Raw genomic sequence first — 16,090 nt, forward strand, 5'->3', positions numbered from 1 at the left:
TTTGGCAATTTTGCTGACCACTAAGTTATAGAGACTTGTTTAACTCTATACAGGCATTAATTACTTATATACTGTATAACTTTGCAGTTTTTTTCCCAGAAAAATAGGGGTCCCTTTGGACCCCTCAAGGACCATGTAGGTCCGTCCCTATTCAAACTTGACTTGATTAAAATAGTCAGTTTAAATTCATCGTCTTGTTTTTTTTTTTTACTTTGGATATTATGTTAAATGGCTAGTTGGGTCATATTCCAGTGACTCTAAGCTAATGTTAAGGGGGAAATACTCTCCTGGTGACGTGTCTCATGTGTGCCACCACGAAGTATACATGGCATGCAACCAGCAAGGCATGAGTTATGACTGGACAACTTGTCCTCAACGGTTGGGTATGACGGCAACGGTTACAAACGGGTGATTAAATGTGTAAAGGGACGCAGCATTAACCGACTTAATTATGTCCAATTATGTACATTAATTACGTATGTTACACCTTTGTACAAGGCCTATAAAAAGGCCTAAATGGCTCCCTTGTAAACATATGTTTTACTAGCTAATAATATCCACTCTTTATTCTCTTACGAATTGCTCTCATTATCTCGTATTATCTTGCTGAATCGATTGTTAGCACCTTCCTAAAGACAAGTTCGACTCTAAGTAGAATTTGTCCAAAACAGCTACTCCCTCCGTCTCTTTTTGTTTTTTACATTTTCCTTTTTGGGTATTTCAAAATGTTTTTTACATTTCCTTTTATATTATCACATAAATAATCTAGTATTCTATCAAAATTTGTGTCCAATTATTATTTTAACCAATCAAATTCATTGGGTCATTTAATCTCTCACACATTTCCATTGGGACATTAAATTTTTTCTCATTTCCCAATATCAGAATTTTGATAAAAGTGAAAACATTATAAATAAACGTAATTTATCTCGTTTAAATAAAAAAAATGGAGGTATTTTAATGCAAATTAATTATTCGTTAAAACGCGTGAAAAATACAAAACGTAAAAAACAAAAAGAGACGGAGGGAGTAACACATAAAATTTGATGTAATTTTCTATTCTTTGAGACTTTAAAAGTTATTTGTTTATGCGAAGATAATATTTCTTTATAGATAAGAAGAAATACATTAGGAGGTCATCCGCTTGAGGGGAACCCCTAAGTAGTCACTTTGAACAATCGAATTAAATTGTCGACTATTACATGGGAGAATATACATCGAATCTGTAACTAGATGTCCTCTCCATAAATGCGTTGAATATTAACGTGGAGAATTGTTGAAGAAGATTTTTGATGTCATTGACGATGGTATGAAGTTTTCAAGGAATGTTTCAAATACCTTTTACTGCACTAGAAGATTTGCACCTTCGATATAAATGTTGTTGATGTGTAGTCGAACTGTTTCTTGAAGTCCTTTGTGTAGTATCATCATAAAGACTTGAGTTGTTCCTAGTCTCCTAGAGTACTCCGTAATTGTCAGGTAGGAGTGTCAGTGTTGCCTCTAATTATGATGCATGTTGCTGCGGAGTTAACTTTGCACGACCATTCGAAATTGAATTTGAAGGCACCTTGAGGGGGCGGAAACCATCTCACCATGCGAAGATAATTGATAATGAATATAATCATATGTCCAATTTGTTTCTTTTACTATACTACGGAGTAGTTAAGAAGAAGGTCTCTAAGCTGAACCAGTGTCTATCTTAAATTAATCAGTTGAGCTACGCAAGTCAACGTGTGAGTAACTCTCATTCGTAAAGCAAGCAATGCCTGCAATGGGCTCGACGTTGTATTAGTTCCCCACCAACTTATATTCATCTAAGTGGTTTAACCGTACGTCCATTTGAGTAAAACAAAAGATTTTCCTTAAAATAACAATTATGGTCACTAATTAAGAATTATTTTTTCTTTTTCTCAACAAGAAAACAAAACCGCTTGGACTGAGAAATTAATTAGCCTCATAGCTTCTAAAATTATTGGATTTTTTTTATTGACAATGAAATGCTTTGATGGCCTGATATTCTCATATAAACTATAAAATTAAAAATAATTGGAATAGACATATTTGCGTGAGGTAGATGGTCGGCTACTCGGTTTATTGGCTTATTGCCTCCCTCTTAAGACAACCATGAAAAGCATGCGGAAATTAACAACGTAGCTTCTCGTCATAAAAAACATGTCACACAATTGGGACCTCCTTTTCCTATCTAACTTCAACTTCTAATTAGGTTATAACGGTAAGTTTATCCCTTAGATTCACACTTATTATTCACACTCTGTCACATCAGTTTTTCACTAATGCTTTTCTTCCTTTTTTATTATTATTAGATTTTAGCCCGTGCATGCGATGCACGTTTCTATTAAATTGTTAAGTTAAAATAAAATTCATAGATATACCAACTGCTATATTTAATATATTACGTAGTAGATTAGCTTAATTTTTTATTTTAAATTGAATTTCATTATAGATTTATTTTTTAATTATTAGAGTGTTTGATTTTAGATGAATTGTATATGCCTAGTATTAATAAAAATATCTACATGACACCTAATTATTTATCTACGTGGCACTCGACTTTTTAATTCAAAAATAATTTTGAAATCTTATTTTTCATTGGCCGAAACCATTAGATTTCCTACGTGGCGCTCTAATATTGGATTAATGTTTGATTTTGGATTGAATTTTTATTTTAGATTAGTGTTTGATTTTGGATAATTTTTATTTTTGATTTATTTTTTTTAATTATTAGAGTGTTTGATTTTGGATGGAATTGTATATATTAGTAATTAAATAATTAAACTATCTATGTGGCACATAATTGATTATCTACGTGGCAGTCGAATTTTTTTAATCAAAATTAAATTAGTTTTCATTGGCCGAAACCAATAGTAATCCTACGTGGCGCTCAATTATTTGCTGAATTATTAGAGCAAGACTATCCCTATTTTTACACATTACCCTCAAAATCACCTAAACTCCTAAAATAATATTTTACTAAATTTTAGCCTGTGCGGATGCACAGATTCTATTAAATTGTTAAGTTAAAATAAAACTCTTATACTTGTCAACTGCTATATTTATATTATAGATTAGATTAGTTTTTTAATTTTGGATTGAATTTCATTTTAGACTTATTTTTTAATTATTAGAATGTTTGATTTTGGATGAAGTTGTATACGTAATATTAGTAATTAACTAATAAAAAAATATCTATGTAGCACCTAATTATTTATCTACGTAACATTCGACTTTTTTTAATTCCAAAATAATTTGTAAATCTTATTTTTCATTGTCTAAAACTATTAGATTTCCTACGTGGAGCTCTAATATTGGATTATTGTATAATTTTAAATTGAATTTATTTTAGATTAGTGTTTGATTTTGGATGAATTTTATTTTATATTAATTTTTTTTAATTATTTGAGTGTTTGACATTGGATGGAGTTGTATATATTAGTAATTAATTAATTAAAATATTTACGTGACACCCAATTAATTATCTACATGCCACTCGATTTTTTAAATTCCAAAATAAATTAGAAATATTATTTTTCATTGGTCGAACCCATTAGATTTCCTACGCGGTGCTCTATATATATATATATATATATATATATATATATATATATATATATATATATATATATATATATATATATATAAAACAGAAATGTTAATTTGGAATTGACATACATTGCGTACAAATTAGAAATAATTATACAACATAATAAATAAAAAGATCTAAAACATGAATTTAAAGGCAAATGAAACCAGAAGAGAATTAATTTAAATCAAAATTTTGGTTTGGATCCATGAAGTATACGAAGTATATTTTCCAAGAGATCTATTTTAAGCAAGCTATCGAAATATAGAAAGTCAATTAGGAGTCTGGATCCTGCAAGGTAGAGTTGTATATAAACCATACAATTTAAAATCAATGGCTCATATTAGTGGGAAGGGGAAATCGGGGGGTGGATAGTGATGAGAAAAAATAGGGGAGGGGGAATTTGGAAAGATATTATATGAACCATTGATTTTTCATTCAATGGTTGATATTGCTCAAACTCTACCTTGTAGAGTTACTTTAGAACTCTAGAGGATCCAAAACCCAATTATAGCTATTGAAAATTACAGCCGTTAAACCCAAATGAAGTGCAACTGATTATATATGTTGAAAAATATAGCCGTTGGAAGTGCAGTAAATATGAAAAAAAAAAAATATGGTAAAAAATATGGTTTAATTTGGTGGGAGAAAAAAAAATGGAGTCTTGAGAGAGTCGTGGATTTCAAACCCACCTCCAGACTCGGTGTAATCTTTTATCACATTTCATACGAGTCTGACTTTAGACTCCCCTTCTGGGATAAACTCACCAATTTCAACTCCATTGCATAATGATGTTCCAATTTATAATTTTGACATTATTCATAATTGAAGAAAATCTTGTAAAAATTTTGTCTAACATATACAAAAAAATATTCATGTGAATCTTGTTTGATCTGTCTCAGTGAATATTTTAAATATATCAAAATTTTATAAACTTTACTAATGTGTAATTAGAGATAAAAGTAAATCTTGTTTGATTCGTCTCAATACATCGACAAATATGAAAAGTAGAAATTAAAACATTATTATACAACGGGGAATTAAGTACTAATTTCTACTCCTGATAGAGTATAAAACTAATCTTGGAGCTTCAACCATCAGCTTAAGCTTTTGGTTGAGTTGGTCCTTTGACATGGTATCAGAGCCAACGTGACGCAAATGTCACGGGTTCGAATCTCATCCACCCCTCCTTTCAAAGTGGAATATTTCGCGCTAGGTATGAGGAGGCCTATGTTGCATCCACACTTCAAGCCCAAAGGGCTTTAATGTGAGGGGGCGTGATAGAGTTATAATCTTGGGGCTTCAACCATCAGCTTAAGCTTTTGGTTGAGTTGGTCCTTTGACAACTCCATTATAAAGTAATTCAGTAAATAGTACTTAGTAATAATTGTTTATACACTCTGTTTTGTTTTTTTCATCCTTTTTAACCAATAAGGATTTATTTCCTCTGTCGACATTATTAAGGTCTTTAACATATTCTTATTAGGGAAAATATAAGAAGGATTTGTTTCCTCGGTTGATATTATTAAAGTGTGACATAAGTGTGTAATATTAGAATCGATCTTTAACATGTTTTTATTAATAAGGAAAATTTAAAATATTTGTGATTACAATTGTAGACAAAGGAACTCTGTGTGGAATGTATTTGAGTGATTGAAGTTCTAGCTAGGTCAAGGGAGTCCTAAAACAAACACTAAATTAATTAAAATCTTATGAACGAAATATCTGAAGATGAACTCTAATGCTTTGTGACAACGCAAGCATTACTATTTACTAATGGCAGTGCAATTAAAAAACATAACGTTGTTTATATCTCCATATATTACACTATTTCGCGGCATCTAAAAGGCAACCGTAACCCATGTTTCCGAATTCTTAATAATACGTCTACGTATATCAAGTTATGGTATCTTCGATGGTTCTTAATTTTCAAATTGATAAAGGCAGTCTGAACTATGGACGTTTATCTTTAAAAGGTCTCAAGTATGGATTATTACTGACTGGTCCAACTAAGGGGGGTGTTTACATTGCGTGGGTCTTTTTACCGGTGACCGGATGTGTAAGTCAAGGATTTTTTTTTACCCAAAATAAATATTCTTAACTTTTTTCTCTCTCCACCAAATCCACCCCCGCATCCACCACCGGCCACCACTTTCCTCTCCTCCCTCCTCGCCTCTCACCTTCACGATGCGCGCAAACTCTCCCCTTCAGCCTCCACCGCCGGCCCATTCAGCCTCCACCGTCGGCAAATAATTATTTTTTTAATTTAATAAAAAAAATTTAAAAACAAGGAGATCTTGTGCACGACCATTGTTGTGGGCGGCGAGATCTGGGTTGGAACCTTCGAACCCCGCCGCGAAATAGAGGGGAGTGTAGGGCGGCTTGTTTGCATCTCCGGCGAGAGGGGAGTGCAGTGCGGCGAGTTCGCAGCTCCGACAGATATGGTGTGAGCGAGTGGAGAGTGCAGTGCAGCTTCTCCGTTCGGGTTTGCGTTGGACAGAAACCGAGAAGTGAAAGACAGAAGGGAGATTGGTAAACAGACATGTGGTGGGCGGTGAGATTTTGGGGTCGACGGTTGGGTTTGGTAGCTAGGGTGGTGGGAGGTTGTTGCAGTTGGTGTTGCTGAGGGAGGAAGGAGGTAAAAAAAATAAAAAATCAAAATCAAACACCCAAATAATTGGGTGGGTATTTTAAGTGGTTGGTTTTTTATTTAATGGGTGGGATTTTAGTTAAATGGGTGGGCTTTTTATTAAATGGGTGGATTTGTTTTAAAGTGGCACGTGATTTTTTTAAATGACCGGACACGTCATCGTCTTCAACTTAGTAAACCGGTCATTTTGAAAAAAGACCCACGCAAAGTCAACAACCCCCTTAGTTGGGACCGGCCAATAATAATCCGTAGTTGGGACATTTTAAAGATAAACGTCCATAGTTGGGACTGCCTTTATCAAATTTTCCTTTTTTTTTTTGTGAAGATATTTGTTAAATACGGGTTTGGGCCGCACCCGTCATCGAGAGAGAGAGTGTCCACTTAACAAGTCCAAAGGAGGTTCCACCTTAAAACCATATGGCGATAAGGGGAGTAGCCCCTTAGCCTTATTAAGGGATTAACTCTCTCATCTCTTCTCAATGTGGGACACTCACATGTGTTATTTGGGAAGGCTTTCTTCAACAATATTTTGCCTAATATATATAAATATAAGTTATTTGTTGAACATATTTGTCATCTCCTCAAATCCACATATTTTATATTTGCTGAACATTTTCAGGTCACTTCATTCACCATGAGGCGCCCTTCTTGTATTACTCAATAATTCTCGTTTTAAATAAAATTAGTGTGTGGCTCGGGCGATGCCCCGATTGCTACATTGAATAGTTAAAATTTTAGATTTTTTTGAGCAAAATATTTGATAAGATACATGTATATCATTAAGTGAAAGCATTCATCAAGCTCGTCAATTACACAAACACACTAAGTCATTTATCATGAGAAATAATTTTTCAATTGCATCACCTTACAATTGTATAATTTGTTTTCTAATGAAAATAAGTGATTCAAAATTAACAAACACCAAATTAGATATATGCAGCCATGCAAGATATTTCTGTAGTTGATGTTTATGAGACTTATGACATCATATTTATTCATGGTTGTCCTAATTCTTTAATTATAATTTTTTTCCAAAATAGTCAATAAAAAATAAAAATTCACATAAAAGTTTAGTTGTTGCAAACTTCATGTTAACATTCATTTATAAATTAATGTGAAGAGATAAACTACAAATGGTTGTTGGTTAAGATGATAATGAGAGTTATCATCCACACTTGAGGTCTAGAGTTCGAACCTCATTGTACGTATTGATTTTTTGTTGTCCATGATATGACATATCATTGGTGAGTGGATGATGTGGCGTAAAGGGAAGAGTACTACGTGCCACATAGACATTTTTCTCAACGCCTTTTAATATATTAGTATAGATACTAATATTGTTATTACGATTCTCAAATACGCAATGTATTTTAATCCGATTCAATTCACTATAGGAAAAAATAAGGTGTTTGTGTCGGATCTTACACGACTGCGAACAGGCTTGTGAGTTGTCTTTGTGAAGATCAAACAACATGTGGGAGAGCTATCGCGAATCGCTCACCCGTTCTTGAAGTACGGAGTGGAACATTAAAAACTACCCTCAAGATTTGTAGACTTGTATAATCTTATATGTTCTTCTTTCAAACCAAATTACTTCTATAATTTATGCTTATAGAAAAAATTGTTTTCATACAACTACCCGATGCATACAACAGCCAAAATATATTTATTATTTTGAGATGAGTGAGTGGTTAAGGCCTTGTGTATGCATCGACATTTCTACACCCACATTAGAGTTTTTCCAAAATACATCCACCCACTAAGAAAATTAGCTTAAATCAACAAAAATATATATTTCTTCCGTTCCACAAATGTCGCACCATGTTGACTTTTACACTATCCATGTTTTTTATTTAACTATCTTTTGTAATACTCCCTCTGTCCCTTAATACTCGACCTGTTTTGACCGGACACGCTTGCCAATGCACAACTTTGACCACCGATTTCTTTAACTATATATTATAAAAACTTATAAAAATACTAATATTTTGAAAATACATATTAAGATGAAGCCAACAATATATTATATACTAACATTTGTTTTCATATGCTATAAATAAAATAGGGTCAAAGTGAATTATGTAAATAGTGCAAAAAGTCAAAACAGGTCGAGTATTAAGGGACGGAGGGAGTATATACGCAAAAAATATGTAATTAATTATGTAGGATCTTATTAGATTCGTATCGATATATACTTTTTAAATATTAACTTTTTATAATTTTCATTTATTCGTAATTTGAAAAATAATAAGTCAAAGTCATGTATTGAAAAACATTAAATCAAATGATGCCATATTTAGGGAAGAAGTATAAATCCATCTCAGATATCACCCCATTAAACGAAAAAATAGGCTGAAGACAAACGTTAAAGGACAAAATTATTTTTATGAAAATGACATCCGTTTTCGAAAAATGGCATCGATTTTTGAAAAATGGCATCTATTTTTCCAAAATGGCATCTGTTTTTGAAAAATGGCATATGTTCTTTGAAAAATGACACTTGTTTTAATGCTTGTTTTATCCCTATTTTATCGTTCATACTTCGTATTTGATATGGGGCACGCCGCCCTCCATATTTAGGTGACAGGTAGACCTGTCAAAAACCGACCCGACCCGAAAACCGACCCGAAAATACTGGGTCCTGAACAAGATTTTATAACCCGTAACCCGATTTTATCCGAACCCGAGCAACCCGAAAAGCAATGGATCAAAACCCGACCGAACCCGTTTTGGACCCGACCGATTGAAAATCATTTTATTTATAGTAATAAATGAGATTATGAGAAAATTTAAGCATAATAAACACGTTCTTTTTACTATTGTTGTGTATAATATGAGTTTAATTTGAATTATACCTCATTTTATGGTTGAATTTGGCTAAATATAAACTTCTATAGGAAATTTTATTAATTTGTGCCCATATTTTGTATATTTATCACCTAAAGTAATGAAAATATAATGCGTGTTTTAAAATCTCTCAACCCGTTGGGTCGACCCGAACTCGAAAATTCTGAGTCTTGAACAAGCATTTGTAAACCCGAACCCGAAAGTGACCGACCCGATTCAACCCGAAAATAATTTTTTACAACCCGACCGACCCGTTTGACAGGTCTAGTGACAGGGGGAGTATGTGAAATTGCACAAGATACCAGAAACACCGGAAAGGTAACGTCTATCGTCCGCGTAGATGTAAGGACTAATTGGGTGGTGTCCATACACGTCAGCTTACTCCGTCACAATAATGTTAACACTTGTCATCCATTGATTGTGAAAGTATGAAAGAGAGATTTAAGGACTTTGGAGTTGAAATTATTGGAATACAAGACGAGAAACTACGGATATTATAGCAATAGTTTGTGCTAACTATTTTTATAATAAAAAAAAATGCAGTTTTAGGCGATACAAACAAGTGTTCAATTTTCTAAATTGAAATGAATTTATGAACCCTATTAAACAAAGTCTATCAGTCTATCACGGGTTAATCAGTAAAACTACGAACGTCTATACGTGAGTCACTCCCAATCAAATTTATACTCCCTTCATCCCGGAATACTTGACCTGTTTTTCTTATCGGGTCGTCCCTTAACACTTGACCTGTTTCTAAAAATGAAAATATTCTAACAATATTATATTATTTCTCACTCCACCCCTATTAACCCACATACCCCCTACTCCATACAAAAAGTAATTAAAAATTCAACCCCTACTCTCCCCCAACCCTACCTCTTAACCCACCTACCACTAACTACATTAAAATAATACCCCACTATCAACTACTACCTATTAAATTAAATAGGTCAATTCAAGTCCTTTAAACTCCGTGCCGGTCAAACCGGGTCGAGTATTCCGGGACGGAGGGAGTATTTTATAGGGAGGGTTAAATATACACTACATGCAGTGGCGGTGCCAGATTTTTTTTGTTAAGGGTTCGAAATTAGAACATAAGTCATATTTTTTGTACAGAGCGTACATTAGTAGATTTTTTTGAATACAAATAACAGGTTGCATACGTACTATAGTATATAAGATAAATAATTAAAGAATTTATTTTTGAAGAAAATGAATAAAAACAAAATCCAATTTTTTCTAGGGCGTTGGATAATTTTCAGAATTTCAAATACATTTTGTAATAAAAAAATTATTTATTAAAAGTTCAAAACTATAGCTACTAAGAAAGAAAAGAAAGAAAAATCCAAAAAAGAAAGAAAAGAAAGAAAAATAAAAAATCTTAGAATTTCCCTTGCGAAGAGTCGAACCCGCAACCATATGGGGAAAACAGTTCCCACTCCAACCAGTGTTCCAGCCTCTATCTTATGTATATTTTGAGCGCTAAATTCTATATAAACTTAAATTTGGTATGTTCAGAAACTCGCGATCTTCTTCCATGTTTTTGCCAGTACGGGTTCAGTTGAACCCACTGAACCCGTACTGGCACCGCCACCGCCACTGACTACATGTATATATGTATATATTCAATTCGTATCAGGTCTAGAGTGCGTTCTATTCACTTAATTTTCACTTATTTTTCCTGAATTTATATTATCTGAACTTATTTTTCTGAAATAAGTAAAAATAAGGAGAACAGAACAAAGCCTTATTATATATTCTCATTACTTTTTCAAAGGTATCTACAAAAATTAACACTTGCACTATTAAAAACTTTATGTATGCGGTGAATAAATGTAAACATATTTTACAAATTAATATACAAATAAACTTCCTCCATTTCTCAAAGTTCTTTCCACTTAGGCCATATTGTTTTCAGTTATTTCAAGAAAATAAACTTAGATAATTCAGATAAGTTCAAATAAGATATAAATTCAGAATAAATATTGGTTATCCAAATATAATCTAAAACTAAAATAAGTTCAGATAATTTCAAACAAGATAAGTTTAAAATTTTAAGTGAATATCAGGTGAATAGTATGCATTATTAGAATATTCATAGGTTATAATTCAAGTGCAATATTATACTCTATCGGTAAATATATAAGTTAAATCATATTTTACGTTGGATTTTGTTTGATATATTCGTCTCGATGTGTAGTTTCATCAACGCTTTTATAATCTTTCATAATATGTGTTTAAAGATACATATTTTTCATGAAATACCCTCGAGTTTTGTCATAATTCACCAAACGTCCATCAAGTTTCAATAATTCATTAAAATACCCCTATTTCAATACTTAATACTCCAACTATCCCTATTTCAATACTTAAACACCAAATACTTTTAATGACGTCATCGACCCTATAATACACCACTTAACATCTAACTAACTCAATAATCCATAATTAACCCCTTAATTAAACCTTAATCAACCCACCCATTAACCCACTAACCCACCCATTTATTTTCTTTTCTCTCTTCCCTTCCTACTTCCATTAACCTCCAACGCCCTCAATTCACAATTTGAAAATACCAAATCTGAGATTCATCGTCCAGATTGTCAAGCAGCTTAGCCAACATTTGAAAACAATAATCAACCCATCGCTAATACATCTATCAACAAATTGAAAACAATAATCAAAAGAGATTAAATCCAAAAATATTATGAGTATGTGGAAAATAAATCGAAAAGGTCAAGCTTACAATGCTGCAAAAATCCCCAAACTTTGAACCTAGACAGTGGAACTGGGCTTGTTGAAGAAATTTGTGGTTTGAAATCATATTTTTCTGGCCGGCTTTTCGATAGAAATTGGGATTGACCCATATAAGGAATTTTCGAGCTAAGACAACCAACAATGGCGGATAACAAATGTAACGCCCAATTCATTATTATAAACCACAATTTAATTGAATTGAATTGAACTAAAAGAAAAGAAGCTATTGAAAGTGAAAGGGTTTCCAATTCATTATTATAAACCACAATTGAGTTGATTTCAATTGAATCAAACCAAAAAGAAGAATTGAAAGTGAAAGGTTTCGACTTGCCGTGAAATTAATTAAGATTGCGAGTGGCCAACATGGTGAGATCAAACTTTATCTCGGATGGCGGCGCCTGAAACGAAGAGGTGGCGATAAACTAACTAGCTAGATCTACGTTGAGATTTTGAATAAGAGTTGTTGCTGCTGCTACTGCTGCTGATGGTGGTGGTGGTGGTGGTCTTCCCAACATAGCTCTCGAGGATAGTTCGGTACGGACTTTAGGGTTTTCTGCTCTCTTTTTCGAGCACCGATGAGGAGGCGGCGGTGTCGTCGTCATCGACTACGTCCAAGAAGAGGTTAAGGTTGATGTGAGGAGGAGAGTGGGCGGAAGGGGCAGCCATGGAGAAAAGGCCAAGGAAGAAGAAAGGGGGAGAGAGAAAGAAAAAGGGGGAAATGGGTTAATGGGTGGGTTAATTAGAGGTTAGTGGGTTAAATTGGGGTTGATAACGTCACTAGGGTAGTTGGGGTATTAAGTATTGAAATAGGGGTATTTTATGAATTATTGAAACTTGATGGGCGTTTGGTGAATAATGGAAAATCTCGTGGGTATTTCATGAAAAATCGGTTAAAGATTGATGATTCAAATAAGCATTAAAAATTGTACAAAACTACAAGTATAAAGAACTTACAAAAACGGAGGGATGTGAAAGGTACAGGTGTACAGTCCTCTGTGTGCACCAGATCCATTTTCCACGAATTGCCTCAAGGGTTGATAATATTTTCCATTTGATAGGAATAGACCTCTTTCTCTTATCTTCCCATCAATCTTCACTCATCCAATCCCGTTTTTTTTCTATGACTTTTTTTTGTTAGGAAATAAACAGAGTGAAAACTAATTATGCGTAGTAGTTTTCAAGTTTGAAATTGTGTCTTCCGTTAAATTAAATGGTTCCTTGGTTGCTTGAGCAATAAAATCGGGAGATGGATTAAACGGGTGATAAATGAATTTGTGGAATGTGACAGCGGATTGATGCAGATGAACCTTTACCCATTCCAAATCCGATATTTGACATCCCTACCCATAGGCGATTCTTTATTTTTTACAATTGATTCATGGTTTATGAGCCCACCAAGGGCCCAAATTACCCGGGTTCGTTTTTTCGCATATCTGATATGTGTGGAAACACACATATCAACTAAAAGACAAATAGTTAAAAGACAAAAAATGAAGTACTATTCATGTAAAAAAGTACCATTTTGTAAAAAAAAGTATCATTTATGTTTAGAAAAGTACCATTTAATTAATTTTTTGTTCATTTTCCTATTTTGTCTTATGTTCTGATATGTATTTCCCCATACATATCTCATATGTATTTGTACTTCCTCCAAATTACCCACCAGGCCACCACTCATAAGATCGATCACAACACACAAGTTAATTCTTTAACCCTCGTTTTAGTTCTTGATATTTCCCAACGTCCCCATTTTCCAACACTAACAATTCCGTATAAAAAAATTAACCATATGGTCCACATCCTTAGGAGTACCATGATTGGACCATAATTACGTCTTGCACTCCCCCAACTTTCAAACTTACTCTCTCCTCCCCTCGTATAAATAGCTCTCCTTCCCTCCCCCATTCTTCTTCATTCCTTCAATTTTCTCAATTCCAATTAATTAAAATCAAATAATACAAATTCTGAGTTGGTTAACTTATGAGAGCTTCTGCAACACACTACTCATTTAAGAGCCGAAGCTCTTCTCTCTCTTCCGCTCTAAGCTTTCCTTGCCACCGTTTATTTCGCTACCTCCGCCTACGCTAACCCAAAACCACCTCCCGTACGCCGCCAAATATGCCGTCCCCTAAGTCGAATCGAAACGGACTCTCATCATTCTCTAGAGTAACCGAAAGATCGATGTCCTTCAACGGAAGAACGGTTGTTTCACCGACAGCGGAAAAACTCCGTCGACCGAAAACGGTGCCGGATTTATCGTCGGCGATGAGAAACGCTGCCGTCAATTCTCCGCCTAAAGAGGAGGTTAAGCCGAAGAAGCTCACAAAAGTTCTACTGAATGTGATGATTCAAGGTAGTGTTGGCGCTGTTCAGGTTCTTATTAGTCCGGAATTAACGGTTAGAGAATTAGTTTCTGCTGCGATTAAGCAGTATGTGAAAGAAGGTCGCCGTCCTGTGCTTTCCTCCGCCATTGTTGATGATTTCGACCTCCATTATTCGCAGTTTAGCCTTGAAAGTAATTATCTCTCTCCTATTTTATTGTCTGTTTAAGATTCGTTAGTGTTTACGGATTTGTCGTTCTAACTATTGATGCGATTTTTACTGCCGTATCTTTGGAATTATTAAACTGATTTTGTTATCACGATATGATCATATACACGTCTGTCCGGATTAAGTTGTAACGAATTGAGAAATATTAATCATCATTAATTAAAAAGTATCTATTGTTTTTTATTAATATTACAGCAGTTGAAATGATTGTATAGCTAGTCAATTCAAATTTAGTTGTCGGCGTTATTGGTTCAAATTAAACCAGTTCAAATGATTGGTTGATGGTAATTTTGATGGATTAATATAGTAGTTGATTGATGAATGTTGGATTAATTGCAGGTTTGGATAGAGGAGAGAAAATAGCAGAGTTAGGGTCAAGGAACTTTTTCCTATGCAAAAAGAGGAAGGAGGTGGTTGAAACGGCGTCGTCATGTGCAAAGCAGGCTGAACAGGCTACAAAAGTTGATTCTCCTTGGCTCAAGTTCATGAGTTTCTTATTCTAAATTAAACCCTGCCCAAAAAACATTTTAAAAAGTGAGATATTTGGTAATGAAAAATAATAATTTCTGGCCATATTCTTGTTTAAGGTGGTCCATTCTTGTGTTTAAGGAATTTGGACTAGTAAATTATGTTTAGATTTTATTTAGAATTTTTTAGTTTAAAAATTTGTGGTAGCAGAAGTAGTATTGTACAGTTGGAAAGATTCCTATAGCAAAAAATGATAATTAAAAAAATAGTTAGATACAAAATCAGTGTTATCTTACAAAGTTACAATTGTATGGATTTTATTCTCATTTTGAATATACTCTGAATCCGGATATTTGCTTGTTAGACAATTTGTCAATTTGTTTGTTGGCATTCTTGACAAGTTGCTTGTTTAAATACTACTCGTAGTACTTGTAAGTTGTAATTGATGTGATTCCAATAATGCAGTGGAAAGGATAATCTCGGGTATCCATTAGTAAACTGTGCGCCTGTGCGGCGGATAACAAGGATTTAAGAGGATGATACTCGATGTGTGGGTTTACCTATAGTTGGCGATTGGGTTGGATTTAGTCAGAATTAGGTCGATCCATTTATGAACGGGTTGAGGTTTTTCCTATTTACTTAACGGGTTGAGATTCTCTATCCAACCCTACCTAATTAAATAAGTTGCCCTTGGGGTTGATCAATTTAAGTCTTTATTCCCGTTTAAGTGTAAATTGACTTAAATTTATAGCTAAAGGGATGATTTTTTTGAGCATATCTCATAGCAAAAAAAACTAATACTCCAATATATATTTGAGGGGGCTCAAAACCTCAAATAATTTTTTAATGTTGAAGGAAAAAATGAGAAATAAAATCTTTCAACTAACATTATACTGGAGTATTTGCTTGGACTTAAATAGTTGGGGAAATTTTGGCAATAATAACTTTTAATAAAATGGATGAAGGAAAGTCAGGTGAGTAAAATTGGTCATCCGGGTCTAAGAAGATGCGGCATTCAGAGGCAAAGAAGGGACTTATTATTTACTTTTATCTTCTCGTATTCCTTCATTGTTATTTAGGAAATGACCATAGATCCGCTACTTTATATGTTGATGTAAAGAACATAAAATCTACGTGGATAATTTTTGTGATGAGGTAGAAAAGATAGATATTGAGAGAGAAAATTAAGCATTGGCGGTTGCTAGACGTTAGTTTAA

At 33.7% G+C, this 16,090-nt stretch overlaps 1 protein-coding gene across 1 annotated transcript; it reads left to right on the forward strand.

Moving 5' to 3' along the window:
* The first annotated feature begins 13,750 nt into the window (after positions 1–13,750).
* LOC110790162 (uncharacterized protein At4g22758) lies at positions 13,751–15,241 on the forward strand. Its single transcript, XM_021994934.2, has 2 exons — positions 13,751–14,370; positions 14,745–15,241. The coding sequence occupies exons 1-2, from the start codon at positions 13,974–13,976 to the stop codon at positions 14,906–14,908; spliced, it is 561 nt and encodes a 186-aa protein (XP_021850626.1). The 5' UTR covers positions 13,751–13,973; the 3' UTR covers positions 14,909–15,241.
* Positions 15,242–16,090: the final 849 nt, after the last annotated feature.

This window comes from Spinacia oleracea, chromosome 4 (genome assembly GCF_020520425.1).
Source record: "Spinacia oleracea cultivar Varoflay chromosome 4, BTI_SOV_V1, whole genome shotgun sequence".
NCBI lineage: Eukaryota > Viridiplantae > Streptophyta > Magnoliopsida > Caryophyllales > Amaranthaceae > Spinacia > Spinacia oleracea.